This window comes from Nothobranchius furzeri, chromosome 10 (genome assembly GCF_043380555.1).
Source record: "Nothobranchius furzeri strain GRZ-AD chromosome 10, NfurGRZ-RIMD1, whole genome shotgun sequence".
In the NCBI taxonomy this organism is placed as follows: Eukaryota; Metazoa; Chordata; class Actinopteri; order Cyprinodontiformes; family Nothobranchiidae; genus Nothobranchius; species Nothobranchius furzeri.
This window is the reverse complement of record NC_091750.1, coordinates 29,113,538-29,131,790: the sequence shown is the minus strand read 5'-3', so window position 1 is coordinate 29,131,790 and position 18,253 is coordinate 29,113,538. Positions and strand designations below refer to the sequence as shown.

Sequence of the window (18,253 nt, the reverse complement as noted above, 5' to 3'; positions counted from 1 at the left end):
AGCCTAATCACCGTGCACTTGGGCCCCCAGGCACAACTCCACTAGTTCCGCTAGTCTTTGGGGCTTGGTACTTTGGAACAATGTAATTTGCATATGAACCATTCTTTGTTTCCCCCAATTTCAGAGTCAACGTGCTTTCTCCCCTCTTTTTGACCAAATGCATCAGCTTTGCAAAACGGACACAAAACGTACTTCGGGGAAGTCGGCCCCCATTATGGTGGACGGGTTTCTTTCCACCGGCTGCGAAGCGTCACGTTTTGGGACTCGTTCCTTACGCTTTGAGTCTATTTTTTACGTGCTATGCTACCAGAACACGTCAACCCTTGGTAAAAATAAAAAGCATACGCCATTACCTGTGAACCCTCCGTAGCCAAGGTAACAAGAACAGAAAATAAACCAGACTCTTTTAGATGCATTCTGCTGTCTTTCTCCGTGCTTGCTATAGTGTAAACTTCTGAAACCATGTTGTTGTAATTCTTTTGTGATTTCGTGACCTTGCAGGACTCAATGTGTGGAATGCTTTCAATCCTGTTTCGCATGTGAAACAATCCCGGTTGGATGGGAGCTTGTGGGTTAAAAGGCGTTGGTAAGAAAAGTTGGTCTTGTGGGAGACATCTATCAATCTGATTTTACCTTCCACCTGCTGGTAAACTGCCATGTATAAGCCGCTCTCAATAAGTCAAGTTTCTCAGTCCCTCTCTTTACCATTCTTTGTTACCTTGCTTCTGGCGCTGAATCCAGGAACAGCTAGAAAGCCCAGGGACTAAAAAGGGAACCAGAGCCTATGGAAAAGAAGCCGGTTGCTTTTAGCCAACTTCTATATAATTTAAGTCTCAAGAGACAATGTGTTTTGTGCCTTTAGGGCGAACCCTTTATTTAACAAACAAAGCTTTTATAGCAGTCAGTAAGAAAATTAAAGACAACGATTTAAGGTATTAAAAATAGAGCGATGTCTGACTTAAAGCAGTACTAAGCATTTTTCTATTCTGTCTGGTAGCTTGGCAGTCTGGCCAAGACCCATTGAAACAACCCAGTCACGGGGCCAAATCTGCAGTTGTCTTTAGAATGTCTCTACATGCATTCGGACAGCGCTAAGACCAGTCAGAGCAATGCACGGTGCAACATATCGCTACAGAAATCAGTCAACGGGATATTCCGCCACACACTGTCAAAGAAGTAGAAAATACATCCAAATAATTGACTTAAGTATCTGGTTGTGTCTAAAGCATTAAAAGTTGATTCCAAAGCCATTTAAAGGGAGTGCCATTCCTAAACCACCACCATCTTTGTTTTGTATTGACATCAGTGCTCCAGTGTTAAAACTGAGCACGTGATGAGCTCGACACAAAACTATTCATGCCAACGGTAGACCTGCTTGAGGCTACAATGGATTGTTGCTGGACTGGCCTGCAGAGCAAAAGATTTTTGCTACTAGGTCTAGATTAGGTGACTATGGATCATTAGGGCCCTTAAAGTCCATCACTGTAAAGTGGCGGTTGGTGGAGGAGAGGTGTTGGTTTCAGCCTTAAAGGTAAGGTGAGAAGCTCATATATGCGGGAGGGGCTTAGGAGTAGAGCTGCTGCTTCTCCAAATTGCCAGCTGAGGTGGTTGTGGCATTTGGTCAGAAGGCTCCTTGAGAGCGGTGTTTGTCTATGCTCTGCCAGCAGCAGCCCCCAGGGTTCATGGTCTTTCTGCTGTCCTTGCAAACCAGATTATCAGTGGATGACGAGGACTTAAATATGACCACCATCAACAAAGTTTAGCACTTCAGCTGTGGTGCCTCCAGGGATCAGGTTTGTAACTTCAGCTACAACATGACGTTTACCTTATTTAGTTTTTCACAAACCTAAAGTCTGACCATTAGAACTGAAAGTGTTTAAAAACGGGAGTGGGCTTTAATTGGCCCAGTTACGCGAGCAGAAAAGACCCCAAAAAAGCAGGCTGTGGTAATGTTAACTTTGTGTGAACAACCTGACATTGAACCTTCTCTTTTTATGGCATCTGGATGGAAATCTAGACAATAGCTAGCTTAGTAGTACTGGTGTACACAACCTGCCAGACGGTCCTGTAAACACGTGGGATGTAAAACTTCACTCCTAAAAAAAGCTCTTGGTGCATAATGCTCAAAAGTCTCACTTCTCTTATCCATGGAAATGGAAGCCTATCAGCTCAAACGGTGAGGCATTTTATTCATCCAGCACCCATGACAGGGATGCTGGAGGACATCGCCCCAGGCTTCTCTTCTCCCATCTCCCTGTGGACACAGTCGTCGGTGGTGGAAGGGAGGGGGGAAGCTTTCTCAGCCTTATCAGCAGGACAGCACCCAGTACTCTAATCACCAGGAACCCCGAGACAGCCGTAGGTAAAGCGAAAGTGGAGCAACATCCAAGGAGAGAGAAAAAGGAGAAAGTATAGAAGGAGAAGCTATGCTTATACTTCTTAGGTTAGGATCAAGTGGCAGCTGCTTCTCAGTTCATCGCATAACTGAGTGGAACTTGTTTCAGGAAGATTTTGGTCCCACTGCGCTGTTCTGGTTATGAGATGAAGAGTTTCTGGTTGCATTGCAAGTTTCCTCATGAGAAAAGTTTAAAATAAACTGACCTGTTTGACTGGCAGGTCAACTGCTTGGAAGGGCAGGTTTTAGTCACTAAGTCTATTTGAAGAATAAGCTGAATTGATCCAGAAAAGACTCACAAGTGTTTTAAATATGACAAACTCTTGTAATCTACCCAACCGATTAGGTTCATCAGGGTTAATGGATAAATATAACTGAGTATTGTCAGCATAACAGTGGAAGTTTATCCCATGCTGTCTAATGATTTTACCAATTGGGAGCATATATATAGTAAAAAGAATTGGTCCAAGCACTGAACCCTGTGGTACTCCGCAAGTAACCCTGGAGTATGAAGAAGATTTGTCATGTACATTTACAAAATGAAATCTGTCAGACAGGTAGGATTTAAACCAGCCTAGCGCTGTTCCTTTGATCCCTACAACATGTTCAAGTCTTTCTAAAAGAACATTGTGATCAACTGTGTCAAAGGCAGCACTGAGATCTAACAAGACTAGAACAGACACAAGATTCTTATCTGAGGCCATGAGAATATCATTTGTAACTCTCACTAATGCAGTTTCAGTGCTGTGATACTCTCTAAAACCAGACTGAAATTCCTCAAACAGAGCATTAGTGTTTAAATGCTGACATACTTGGATGGCCACTATTTTCTCCAGGACTTTGGATAAAAATGGAAGGTTAGATATTGGTCTATAATTCATTGGGTCATCTGGATCCAGAGAAGGCTTCTTAAGTGAAGGTTTGATTACAGCAACCTTAAACTCCTGTGGTACATACCCATTTACTAAGGATAGATTGATTGTATCTAGAATGGGGGCAGTGACCAAAGGAAATGCTTCTTTAACCCTTTGATGCATAATGGTCACTACAGTGGACAGGTACTCAAAATAGTTATTTATTTGTTTTTGCTAGTAAGCACAGATGTTGAAGACTTTATTGCATTTGAGCCCCTCCATTTGGACTTCAGTAAGCCAAGCCAACATATTTCATGCTCAGAATGCACGCTGTCCACTGAGGTGGACATGTAATAAATTATTTGTAAATTGTAAAATTTTACAAAAAATATTTGTTGAAATTTGTTTCATTCACACCTAAAGACAAATGAAAAAAATTGTTAAAAAAATCATGGTTGAAGATTTCATAATTCATGCATCAAAGGGTTAAATAATTTGGTTGGGATTGGATCCAAAATGCAAGTTGAAGGTTTAGATGAAGCTAATATTTTTGATAACTCTGAAAGCTCAACTGGATCAAAACGGTTCAAGCACAGATGAGGTTCTACAGTCACCTCTGAAGCTGCCTCACTTACTGAGGAAGAAGAAATCGCATTAGGGAGGATGCTAAAGATTTTGTTTCTAATAGAATTAATTTTACTTGTGAAAAATCCCATAAAGTCATTGCTGCTGAGGGCTAAGGGAATAGATGGCTCAGAGCTATGATTCTGTGTAAGTTTAGCAACTGTAGTGAAAAGAAATTTAGGATTATGCTTATTCTCCTCAATTAATGCTGAGAAATAAGCAGTTCTAGTTTGTCGAAGCTTATTTTTATAAAGCACAAGACTATTTTCCAGGATAAGTAGGACTCCTCATGGTGCGTAGAGCGCCATGTTCTCTCCAATTTTCTAGAGTTTTGTTTTAAAGCTCGTAAATGAGAATTAAACCAGGGAGCCAACTTCCTGTCCCTAATCTTCTTTTTTAAAGGGGCAACATCATCTAATGCCACATGTAAAGAGGAAGTAAAATTATGAACTAAGGCATCAATTTGTGAGGGACTAGAACTGAAAATATTGCCCTCTGCTACGTTCCTCTGAGATGCTGAGGACAGTAAAGATGGAACAGTTGATTTAAAAGATGCAACTGCGTTGTCAGATAGAGACCGACTATAGTGAAATTTACTTTCATGTCTCGAGAACTCAGTTATAAAAATTTAAAGGTTATCAGAAAGTGGTCAGAGAGGACTGGATTATGTGGAAAGATTGTTATTTCCTCACACTGTATGCCATAAGTCAGCACAAGGTCCAATGTATGATGGCAGGAGTGGGTGGAGCTATGTATTCTTTGAGTAAAACCAATTGAGTCTAAGATATTACTAAAGGCTACGTTGAGGCGATCATTTTCAATGTCCACATGAATGTTGAAATCCCCCACTACAATGACCTTATCAGTATTTAGCACCAAATCAGATAAAAAAATCAAAGATCTGATCCAAAAACTCAGAGTAAGGGCCTGGTGGACGATATAAAACTATAAACAAGAGTGATTTTACAGTTTTGCAATCTGGATTAGGAAAACTAAGAATAAGATGTTCGAACGAACCGTAGCTATTAATTGGTAAGGGATTGATTAATAAGTCCGAATGAAAATGCTAACTCATAACTTCCATTAGCATTATAAACCCATACTAATACATGCTGGTGAAGGTGGTGAAGGTTCTCAGTCATCTGGGTCATGGTTATCCAAAGGGTTCAAATAAAGGTTACTGGACATCTTTGGTTTCTTGAAGTTTTACTTCTCATCTTAGGAGCTTTGTCAATTCTGACTTGAATGTGGGAGGTGAAACCTAAGCCCCCCTCCCCTACTTAAGTTATATTTTAAATATTCTAGTTAAACCTACTTTACATAGGGGAGGAGGACTTAGGTTTCACCTTTCCAGCACCTATAATGCAGCTTTGAATCTCCTTTTTAATCAGTTTCAGTCCAGGTCACACCTTCCTGCATCTAACAACAGCTCCCACACAATAGAGGCCAACGACTCATGGGGTGTAGAGAGGAGGGGTATTCAGAGTAGTTTCTGCTCGCTGAACAACAACAGACAGCTACAACTTATAAGCTTGACTCTCATATTCTAGTCAGAATTGTCGAAGCTCCTCAGACGAGAAGTGAAATGTTTTCAAGAAACCAAAGAAGTCCAGTTGCCTTCATTTGACCCTTTTGGATTACAGTACCAATAATGCAAGTTGTCTCATAAAACAGAAAAATAAAAAAAAACTTTAGTTAACTAACATCACATATCTCCCATCATGCATACTTAAACTTTAAACATTATCTGTGCAAAGTATTGCAACTACTTTAACTAAATTTCAGTCAGTTGTGCCAAACAAACTAAAATATCTCAACAAGTTTTCCTTGGATCTGTCATATTTTGGCATTTTGAGCTAGAGAAGTAGCTGAAGTCTTTGGTGTATGATATATAAACATGGTGTCATTAAAAGATCAAAAACTGATGCTGATAATTTACAAAATGACATTTTATTGCCATTATTGACCAATAATAATGGTAGGCTGATAATGCCAAACATCCTTAGGGATTATGGCGTTCTTTACACAAAGATAAACATATTTTTAAATATGCCACTTTTTCTGCTTTCAAAAGTATTTATGAATGAAATTAATCATCAGGAACACTGTCAAACTAGCCTGGCCTGCCAGACTCCTCCTCTGTTTAATTCTGCACAGAGAAAGAGTATGGTAACTCTCCTATTGAAATAACCCCGCCCCGTGAGAATTCTAACCGAGCCAATCAGCGCTGAGCAGCGTACGTCACACACCATAACACAAAATCACCACACCAGTGGGAAACTCAAAAGGTCACTCGCAGAGGAATCACAGCAGTACATCCACAGACTCTAAGACTATTTAATATAACGCCACACTGAGTACTGGACCCAGCTGCTTAAATAAGAGTGGCGGCAATCTAGTGAACTTCAGTCAGCTGCGACATTCCCAAGTGCTCCACAGAGGGGCGGGATACTCTGGAGGAGCCACAGCCGGCCTGCACAGAAATGGAAACACAACTCTTAACACAGAAACCATCAAAAGAACACATAATATATAAAAACAACCAGAAGGAGCAGCCCATAACAGTCACACAATCCTTTACCAAAAATATCACCATTCAAGATGGAAATCTGGCCTCAGCAAAAGCAACATCTATTATTAGCCTGTAAAAGTGAAAGTAACTCTAAACGAATCCTAAAAGTGAGCTGGAAGTGGATTTTGTGGTTCCAGAGTTCTTAAGCTAAGAAGTCAGTTCTGAGTCCCTGCTGGCTGTAATCTCATCTCTGGGTCCTGTGTTGGTTAAATAATAGGGAAATCCTTCAGGCATTAAATAATAGATTTATGTTTTATCAAAATGCTTCCAACCATTTGGGAATGCAGGTTGTAACCTCAGATCACAGTCTTCCAATTTCCACACTTGATGTAGAGCTGGTTTAAAAACAAAGGCGATAGGATTGGTGTGATTGATAATTAGTTTTTAATGTGTCACACTCATCATGTCCAATTTCATGCCCCTTGGGCAGCTGATCACAGATTTAATCAACACGTTATTGCTGGGTATACTTAAACTGACTGCATCGAGGGTTGCTGTGTGTGTTTGTGTGTGTGTGTGTGTGTGTGCGCGTGTGCGTGTGTGTGTGTGTGTGTGTGTGTGTGTGTGTGTGTGTGTGTGTATAATGGTGGGGTGTATTGTGTTGGTTTGTGTTTGTGTGATCAAGAAGAAAGCTAGTAAAGGTTGTCAGCATGTGCATCCATCCCAACAACATCTCACTGATAGACACTGAATGTGTGTTCCAGGCCATTAGCCAAGAGCAACGCTGTGAGGGTGATGTGTTTGGAAGTGCGGGGCCGTGGCGTGTCGGACAAAGTCGTTACTGGGTATCTGGTGAAGTGAACGGAGCTCAGGCTTCATTCACCTGATGAATACAGAATATTAGCAGGACTAGTTTGTCTAGCTGCTCTGGTGAATAATGTGAGTACATAGTTGGCCCATAAAATGTTGTTTAATCTTGGCCATTGGGGTCTGTCTAGTAATTTTTCTGTTAATGCATAAGAGGACACCTTAAAAACAGCTATTTTGGCCACAGTAAACATGCAGTTCACTTGTTTAGTCAACACCTTTGCAGTTTAGAGGTGAATGCCTTGTAAGTCGTACTCTGGGGAAGAAAACTCAGATGTAGGTTGGAGGAGAGCATAACTTCAACTTCTGAATTGCTAAATTATGACTTTGAGATCCCAAAAAGTGAATTTATACTACTACTGAATTCAATTCAATTCAAATATACTTTATTAATCCCAGAGGGAAATTGATTGCTGTAGTAGCTCAGAATAATAATAATAATCAAGTCGTCAAAGAGTTGTTGTATATTACAATGGCTGTTGGCAGGAAGGATCTCCAGTAGCGGTCAGTGTTGCAGCCAAACTGAAGAAGCCTCTGACTGAAGACACTCTTCCGTTGTCAGACAGTCTTGTGAAGAGAACGCTCAGGGTTGTCCATCATTTTCTTGATTCTCTGGAGAATCCTTCTTTGCATCATCTCCTCCAGCGGTTCCACAGTCGTCCCCAGAACAGAACCAGCCTTTTTTATTAGGCTGTTGAGCCTTTTCAGGTCCCTGCTTCTGATGCTGCTACCCCAACAGACGATGGCTGAAGAGATTACACTCTCAGCAACAGACTTGTAGAAGACCTGCAGCATCTTGCTACAGACATTGAAGAACCTAAGAGTCCTCAAGAAGTGCAGTCTGCTGTGTCCCTTCTTGTAAACGGCTTCGCTGTTCTTTCTCCAGTCCAGTCTGTTGTCCAGGTGAACTCCAAGGCATTTGTATTCCTCAGCCACCTCCACTTCTTCTCCCATGATGGAAACAGTGTTTGACTCCACCCTGTTTCATCTGAGGTCTAAAATCATCTCCTTTGTTTTGTTCACATTCAAGGTCAGATGATTGTTTCCACACCATGCCACAAAGCACTCCACCAGCTCTCTGTACTCAGCTTCCTGTCCATCTCTGATACACCTGACAACTGCAGAGTCATCTGAGTATTTCTGTAGATGACAGGTCTCTGACTTGTACTGGAAGTCTGAGGTGTACAGGATGAAAAGGAATGGTGAGAGTACAGTCCCCTGTGGTGCTCCAACGTTACTGATGGCCTGGTTTGATGTGCAGTTCTTCAGCCTCACAAACTGTGGTCTGTTTGTCAGGTAGTCTTTAATCCAGGCGATAGTTGAGGCCCCCACCTGTGTCTTCTGGAGTTTCTGGCAAAGTATATCAGGCTGGATTGTGTTAAATGCACTGGAGAAATCAAAGAACATGACCCTGACAGTGCTGCCTGCTTTGTCCAGATGACAGCTGGTTGGTTGAAGCAGCTGGATGATGGCATCTTCAACTCCAACTCCATGGCGATAAGCAAACTGCAGCAGGTCCTGATATGTCCCAGTTTGCTTATTCAGGTGGACCAACAGGAGTCTCTCCAGGACCTTCAAGATGTGGGATTTGGGCGAGTTTTCTTTAGAACTGGAACAAGGCAGGATGTTTTCCACAGGCCTAGAACCTTCTCCTGGGCCAGGCTGAGGTTGAAGAGGTGCTGCAGAATCCCACAGAGCTGCTCTGCACAGGCCTTCAGTACTCTGGGGCTGACACCATCTGGACCTGCAGCCTTGTTCCTGTTCAGCCTCTCCAGCTGCCTCTTCACCTGACTTCTAGAGACAGAAAGGTGCGAGGGGGAGGTAAATGGGGCAGCAGCATCTCCTGACTTGGTTGAAGACAGATTTAAAGAACCAGAAGAGTCAATGACTGCGTTAGAGGACAAAAGAGCTGGTGTATGACAGGAAAATGTTGGATCAGAGGAGGATGGGATGTCTGATTGGCTGGGGACAGGCGAGGAGGATGCTGGTGTAACGTTATGAACTTCATAATTTTCAGCTCCACACAGCTGCCCCTGTACACAGTAACACCCGTGTAGAAAACGCCAAGGTCGGGTGTTCCTCAGACTGTTTACATTCCAGGAGAAGAGCCAGAAGGAGAAGAAGAACGCTTTTCAATAATCAAAGTACTTAATTTGTGATTAAAGCTAGTCGAAACAGATGTTGATCAATAATAATCAAGTGAATGATCTGTGGAATAAAGATGTCATGATTTATGTGTTTAATGAGAACAGGACTACTGCACAGACAGACTGACCCTCATCTCCATAGAAACGCATGACACATTGTTCCAACCAATCAGAGCTTTCGGCTGCCGCAAGAGAATCTGGCTTGTTGACTTAACGTGTCCAATCCGCTTTACTAAAACTTATTAACAATTCAGAGATATAAAACAAGGCAACGCCATTTTAAGCTCAGTTCCATTTTGACTTCAGTTCTGTTCAGTTGGAAGTCCTACGGGGTTCCATCGTCATCAAAAAAGAAGTACAGCCTGGCCAGATGTGCTTTCTTCTTTAACTGAGAACTGTGAAGCTACCGGAGATTTCCGTTGTTTACCAACAAGACGACATCCCTTCAAAATAAGAGCACCACTAGCTGACGCTGCCGATGGTACCGGGGTCGACCCTTCAGACGGGCTTTGACGTGCTGTGATCGCTGCTTCAACCAGTTCCAGTACACATCCGAGGTCCTAGGACCTGGCATTTCCTGATCTACCTGGGAGACTCCACAGGGTACGTACACGGCAAAATAGCTGCTCATGTCATCAGCTTCCGAAGCCTCGTGGTCCGTAGTCATAACAACCAGATCTGCTCCGTCTGCCTAAAGATCCTGAACAAAACACACACACACGCACCAACACAACATCCAAATCCATTTTCATCCATCACAGAGTTAGTCCTGGTAGATTGTTAAGAATTTATAATTAAGAAATTAAAGATTCTTAAACGATCTCAACTCTCTCTCTTTTCTTGTCTCAAAGTCAATACAGAGTGTTTAATTAAACTCCCTGATGATAAAAACAGCCCATCTTCTGATTATAACAAGTGATCTCCTTACAGTGTATTAAAATACAACTCTAGATAGTTACATCACTCTATTTCGTTACACTGGGTTTGTTCCTGAACTGAACCTATTGAAGAACTTGTTCAGTTTATTGGCTGTGTCCAGGCTGCCATCTGTGCAATCCTTCCTCTGCTTGAAGCCTGTGATCTTCTTCATCCCTGACCAGACATCTCTGATATTGTTCCTCTGTAGGTTGTTCTCCAGCTTCTTCCTGTAGGCCTCCTTGCTGTCTCTGATCTTAATCTTCAGTTGCTTCTGTATACTCCTCAATAATTCTCTGTCTCCCTCCTTGAAGGTTCTTTTTTTCTCATTTAGCAGATTCTTTCACTGGGTATCCGGGGTTTGTTATTAGCAAAGCATCTCACTGTTCTGGTGGGTATGATGTTGTCCACACAGAAGTTTATATAGCCAGTGGCACATCCAGTCATGGCATTGATGTCCTCTTCATATCCTTGGCAGAGAGTCATAATCTGTGGTCTCAAAACAACTCTGCGGGGCTTCTTCAGCGTCATGTGACCATTTTCTCACAGTTCTTCTTGTCACAGGTTGCCTCTGAACAAGTGGTTTGTATTCTGAGCAGAGAAAAACAAGATTGTGATCTGATTGTCCCAGAGGAGGTCTTGTTTTGGACATGTATGCATTCTTTACATTTGCATAACACAAATCCAATGTCTTGTTTTCTCTGGTGGAGCAGCTGACAAACTGTTGAAATGTTGGAAGTGTAGCAGAGAGCGAGGCCTGATTAAAATCACCAGATATAGCCACAAATGCATTGGGGTGCTGGGTTTGTAGCTTAGTGACAACAAAACTGATGGCATCACATGCATTCTCAGCAATGGCTGAAGGTGGAACATAAACGGTTGCCAAGACAACACTGGTGAACTCTCTTGGCAAATAATATGGGCAACAACTTACTGCCAAGAGTTCAACATCTGGGCCGCAGAGACGACATTTCACTGAAACATGACCTGGATGGCACCATCTGTTGTTGACAAGCACTGCCACTCCACCTCCTTTTCTTTTCCTGCTCCTCTTCAGATCTCTGTCTGCTCGTAAAGTCAGGAATCCTGGCAGAGAGACGCTGGAATCAGGGATATGGTCCTGCAGCCATGTCTTAGTGAAACACATAACACTGCACTGCCGATACTCTGGATGAGTGCTTGAAAGGTCTTGGAGTTCATCCATCTTGTTGGCCAGTGATCTCACATTGCCCATCATGATCGATGGAAGAGATGGTTTGAATTTCCTCTTTCTCTGTCTCCGTTTTGCTCCCGCTCTGCACCCACGTTTCTTGCGTTTTAGCTCATCTGGGATTAGTGGCTTCAGTTGAGGTATTATTTCAGCCTTTCCAATGTTAATCAGCTGCTCTTGATTGTAAACCAGCTTGTTGCCATGGTTACACATGACAAATGCTCAAAAAGCTAAAAAAAAAAAAGCAGTAAAAATCCTCTAAGCTTCACAGCACCAGAAACAGAAAAGGAAAATGCCCAAAAAATACAGTTTATCTTGAGAAACTAAAAGAAAAAATGTCCAGAAAAAGGCAAAACGTACATATAGTCAACAGAGCTACTCCAACATGCAGCCGCCCAGAGCAGCGCAGTTCCGGAATATGATTCCGGAGTATGTGGAATGTGGCATATTACTAACTTCTTACGCTGGATTTTGAGATTTTTATACTTTGAATTAGGATTTTGATGCTAGGCAGAATGATTTAAATCAGTCATAATTCCATTTCAGAGTTGAAGTCCCATTAGTCATCACACACTGGTGAATTCATCTCAGCATTTAACCCATCCCATGTGGTGCTCAGGGGTGGTTTAACCCCCAACCCCCAATCCAACCCGTTAAAGCTGAGTGTTTAGAAGGGAGACATTTGTCCCATTTTTAAAGTCTTTGGTATGACCCGACTGGGATTTGAACCCCAATATCCCTGATCCCAGGGCGGACACTCCACCACTAGGCCACTAACTAAGTATGTGACCAAAGTACAGTAGTAAGGACTGACCATGTGTCATAGTTGGTGCTATTGTGTTATTTACATAAGCAACATATTGTCATTTTCTTATGAATGGTAGATCCAAGCGTGGGTCTTTCTCATAGGATGCATTTCTGCTTTTCAGTGAGAGCCAGGAAGAGAAAGTGTTTATCTGGAGCTCCTTACGGCCATGTATGTGGGTCGGACAGAGAGGGAGACCGTTGGAGGTGGTGGATACCTTAATTAAATGCAGCTCAGGCCCCAGTGAAACCCTGGCTAATGTCCCTATCATCTCAGGAGCGAACTGGCTAGCTCTCAGTCCACATGATTCATGTTTAATGCATCTTTGCAGTCCTTGTCGTTTAACCTCACCCCTGGAGGTTGAAGGTCATGGTGGGGTAGTGAAACCCCCCTTCTGCAAACCCCGTCAGGGGCAAAGTGATTGTGCAGTTATTCTTAACCCACCTTCTGGTTTGCTTAACACGGGGTTCTCCTCTCTATGTTCGGCCTATTGCTTCAGCCTCCCCACAGCAGAGCCGTAGCCTCTAACCGCCTGAACATTAACCGGGGTGGTCCGGGTTGAGTGTGTGTCTCTCTGAGGCACTTTGTTCCACCGCTCTTTGTGTACTACGGTTGAATGCTTAAGCAGGAGAGAGCACTGATGCAATGCTGAGAGACTTTGGAGTTTACTCTGTTAGCGAGTGCTCGGGTTTGGTAAAAGCTTTTCTGCTGAAACTAAAGACTGTCAAACTCCATCAAGCTTTTGTCAAGCACAGCAAGCATTTTGTTGGAACTGACAAGTTGTGCCACTGTGTGTTTTTCCAAATCTGATCTCAGGTTGCTTGATTTGAGCGTCTGATTCTCATTAAAACACTAAGCAATTCAGACAGTTGATGCTTTGAATTGAGTTTAACGTGATCGGGTCTTGATTCCTAGTCAGAAAAGCGCAGACGCTCTTAAACTCGCAGCTATGTGTTTAACAATCACAAAAGCTAATTATTGGGTAAGAAACATCTGTACAGCTGTGAGATCGAACTGAGTTGACATTCCTTTATTTCATTGGGTCCTAATTTTTCCAGCCTTGCTCTCACTCCTCCTCTCCCTCACTTACGCAGTCCCACTCAATCTCTGTGCTGCTTCCTTGCTCTGGATAATGGTAATTAGAATATCGCCATGATTGAAATTTGGCAAAACTTGAAAAGGAAATAGGTTTTCTAATCAAAATCTGCCTCTTAACTGGAATCTTGATGCTCACTTGGCTGGAAAACGCTGTTCTGTGATGAGGACCTTCGTGGGTGCCAGGCTGTACCGAAGGCCAACTCTTCTCCTCCGTTCCACTGTTGGTTTTACACAGATAGCTCAGCTGAGTATGGTTTCACGGATGAAGTCGGTGTACTTTGATTTATTCCAAAACGTGGGTGTATTCTCTTCCCGTCTCGTAGAAGGTGCATGACACAGATATTTTGTGCTGATATTCAAACAATAAAATAGGACTGGTGAAAGTTTAACACTGCACATGCATCAGGCTAAAGTCAGTATTTACTTGATATCATATGAAGTATTGTAAAAACTCTACACTGTATCTTCCCCAGAGCAACAAGAACCAGTTAACATATTTTATTTACTATAATATTTATTCTAGGATGACAGTGTGAGTCTATGAATGGAATTTTATACACAATACTCTAAAGTGTGCACAATAGGGAACATAAAAATGCTTTGATGTAATATTTATGTCAAAATATGAGATTTTAGTTTACACATCCCTTTTTAATTTTACTGTTTAGTACCTAAGTGTCTTAATTATGTCCCATTATTTTGCAATTTGGACACATTTTGCAGTTTTTCACACATTAGTTGTGAGTATAATTAATTTATATTAGCTGAAGATTAATCTAAAGAGGTTATATTGTAACAAACAAGACTTGGATAAGTTAGGTGAAATAAATTAATAAGCATTCAAGAACAAATAACATGAATAAACAGCATTCTTGATGTGTGGGTTACCATGATGCATCATCATCAGAAATCACTCCTATGTTTCATAAGTGGGTTGAATGGGTGAGAGAGGTGAACTGGAATCCCTGGGACAAGATTCTACACCTTTGTTGATATAAAATCAGTACATAAAGCAATAAAATAAATAAAATGGAGCCAAGAACATAACCTTGTGGAACACCATTCTTAAAGAGACAATGTGTAGTTTTTACCTTTAATTTCCAGAAATACCCATCAAAATGTTGCTGAAAATGAATGAAATGATGCCCAGTTGTTGAAAAATATTGGCGGCTTTGTAACGAATAACCATAAAAATCAGGTTTAAAATACAATGGAGCTTCTTGGCGACGCCATATCAGATGCCATGTTTCCTTCAATGGGAGCTTGTGAGGACAAAATGCATTTACTGATTTATGTTGTTTTACACATCCATTTAATGGATAAGATTACAACAATTAAACATTTCCGTCATCTTGGTTTAAAAGAAATTGAAAGAAGTTGGAGAAAATATATGATATAAACAAAGAGAAACGTCTAAAATGTTTACTGTTTTTAAATCGGCCACATTGTCTGAACTCAGTCGGAGGTTTTTTTACACTTTAATTGGACTTTTTTCACTTTTGTGTCAGGATAAAAAATCAGATTTTCTAAAAGCATGATGACAAATGTAAACAGAAACCCAAATGAATATTATGCCATAATAAAAAAAAATCCTTTGTATTTTTGTGATTTTTAGAAAATGGCAACATTGAAATTTTCACTGATTTCACACAGATCTTTTTTTCCAGCTTTTTAGGAAAAAAATATGTTATTTTTACAAAAGATTAGATTAAAACTTTTGGACTAACATTTAAAGATTAAATGTAGTGGTTTATGAGGTTTAATTTGCACAGAAATTACAGATAAAAATAGCATTTCCGAATTAAAGGTAATTTGGGCAGTGATAAACCTCACCAGTTTTGTTTTTAATAGCTTGGGTTAATACATAGAATGAACACGACGTCTAAGACAATTACGTGTAGGATTGTTTTCTTGGCAGAGGAGAAAGACTTCCTGGAGTGTCATGGTTGCCTGGCAACATCCCACCGCTCACTGTTATCACTCGTTTAGCCCTTTTGTGGTTCCACGTATATTTGAGCCCCTAAACTGTGTATGAAAGCTATTAGCTCTAATGATTGTAATCAGCAGTAATGACTTTATTTATCTTCTACCCTCGTCTAAAGGCTCTTTTGGAAAATATCTTGAAGATAAAGATGTTTACTGTAGAAACGATGATGAATGAATGAAAGTACCTGGAGTTGGTTTTCTCAGTATTTACAGTAAAACATCACAATATTATTTAATAATAAGTTGATTTCTGAATGTCACATCTCTTATTATCTGCTTTTTGAGTCCAAACGTCATCAGATTTCTTTGAAACTGTCTGCTTTTCATTGAATATTAGAACGTTTTTAAGAGGAAAGCAGCATTTTCCCCTTTTATTTGCATTTTCACTTGTTCCACCTGAACTGTATTAGCATCCACAGCTGTTTGTTTTATCTTTTTTTTAAATTAAGATAATCAGCTTAAAATTTGACTTGGATTGCTAATTTCCCTTTTTGTTTTTCCTCCTTTTCTCTGCCTGTTCCCACCAACCCTCCACCTCCAACCCAGGAGCTGCACAGGACCCAGGTAAGAAGCCTTTCCTGCATGTCTTCCTGACCACACACCTCCTCCATTCCCACTTTTTCAGTTTTTACAGTTAAACCTGTAACCTCTGCGACAAATGATAATGCTTTCTGTGATGTTAGCGTTTCATTTTAGAGAAAAGTAGTCAAATTTGTGATTTTTACTGTTCACCACCAAATCACACATTTCTTTAGATCTTCTGTTTGTATTGAAGTCAAAAGGTCAACTTTACCTTAGATAAGTGATTAAAACACAGTTTGACTCTCTTACTGAACTTCAAAGTGTAGAAAACAAAAACAGTTAGGAAGTGTACAACAAATGTGAGTACTTTTCTTTAAAGGAAACCCTAAAATCACAGAAAGCATACTTATTTTTTGCAGATGTTACAGAATCAAGAACTGTGGTCTGATTGGAAGTCAATGGGATGTTTTTGTCCTCATTGGTCATAAGAAGATGGTAACTTTTAAAAATGTTGCTACACAAAATCTGATGCAAAAATTTGAATGTTTTAGATATTTCATAACATAACCAATAACTTGGTTACCGTAATAAATGCCACCGGCAGAAAAAGCTTATATATATATATATATATATATATATATATATATATATATATATTGGGGCAAAAAAGTATTTAGTCAGCCACCGATTGTGCAAGTTCTCCCACTTAAAATGATGACAGAGGTCAGTAATTTACATCATAGGTACACTTCAACTGTGAGAGACAGAATGTGAAAACAAATCCATGAATTCCCATGGCAGGATTTTTAAAGAATTTATTTGTTAATCAGGGTGGAAAATAAGTATTTGGTCACTTCAAACAAGGAAAATCTCTGGCTCTCACAGACCTGTAACGTCTTCTTTAAGAAGCTTTTCTGTCCTCCACTCGTTACCTGTATTAATGGCACCTGTTTGAACTCATTATCTGTATAAAAGACACCTGTCCACAGCCTCAAACAGTCAGACTCCAAACTCCACTATGGCCAAGACCAAAGAGCTTTCCAAGGACACCAGGAAAATAATTGTAGACCTGCACCAGACTGGGAAGAGTGAATCTACAATAGGCAAGCAGCTTGGTGTGAAAAAATAAACTGTGGGAGCAATTATCAGAAAATGGAAGACATACAAGACCACTGATAATCTCCCTCGATCTGGGGCTCCACGCAAGATCTCGTCCCGTGGGGTCAAAATGATCATGAGAACGGTGACCAAGAATCCCAGAACCACACGGGGGGACCTGGTGAATGACCTGCAGAGAGCTGGGACCACAGTAACAAAGGTCACCATCAGTAACACACTACAATGGCAGGGAATCAAATCCTGCAGTGCCAGACGTGTTCCGCTGCTGAAGCCAGTGCGTGTCCAAGCCCGTCTGAAGTTTGCCAGAGAGCACATGGATGATACAGCAGAGGATTGGGAGAATGTCATGTGGTCAGATGAAACCAAAGTAGAACTTTTTGGTATAAACTCGTCGTGTTTGGAGGAAGAAGAATACTGAGTTGCATCCCAAGAACACCATACCTACTGTGAAGCATGGGGGTGGGAACATCATGCTTTGGGGCTGTTTTTCTGTTAAGGGGACAGGACGACTGATCCGTGTTAAGGACAGAATGAATGGGGCCATGTATGGTGAGATTCTGAGCCAAAACCTCCTTCCATCAGTGAGAGCTTTGAAGATGAAACGTGGCTGGGTCTTCCAACACGACAATGATCCCAAACACACCGCCCGGGCAACAAAGGAGTGGCTCCGTAAGAAGCATTTGAAAGTCCTGGAGTGGCCTAGCCAGTCTCCAGACCTCAACCCCATAGAAAATCTGTGAAGGGAGTTGAAAGTCCGTGTTGCTCGGCGACAGCCCCAAAACATCACTGCTCTCGAGAAGATCTGCATGGAGGAATGGGCCAAAATACCAGCTACTGTGTGTGCAAACCTGGTAAAGACCTATAGTAATCGTTTGACCTCTGTTATTGCCAACAAAGGTTATGTTACAAAGTCTTGAGTTGAATTTTTGTTATTGACCAAATCCTTATTTTCCACCCTGATTTACAAATAAATTCTTTAAAAATCCTGCCATGTGAATTCATGGATTTTTTTTCACATTCTGTCTCTCACAGTTCAAGTGTACCTATGATGAAAATTACTGACCTCTGTCATCATTTTAAGTGGGAGAACTTGTACAATCGGTGGCTGACTAAATACTTTTTTGCCCCACTATATATATATATATATATATATATATATATATATATATATATATATATATATAATTTAGGGTTGTCAC

General features: G+C 41.0%; 1 protein-coding gene across 6 annotated transcripts in view; it reads left to right on the top strand.

Annotated features, from left to right (window-relative positions):
- Positions 1 to 18,253, top strand: part of cadm1a (cell adhesion molecule 1a) — a 634,562-nt gene that overhangs the window by 377,284 nt on the left and 239,025 nt on the right. For 5 of the 6 annotated variants that reach the window (XM_015962034.3, XM_015962032.3, XM_054731108.2 and 2 more), the window contains one exon: positions 15,960 to 15,977. The exons of the other annotated variant lie outside the window; for it this stretch is intronic. In XM_015962034.3, coding sequence (XP_015817520.1) covers positions 15,960 to 15,977 — 18 coding nt within the window. The remainder of the gene's footprint in view (positions 1 to 15,959; positions 15,978 to 18,253) is intronic. 6 annotated transcript variants of the gene reach the window in all.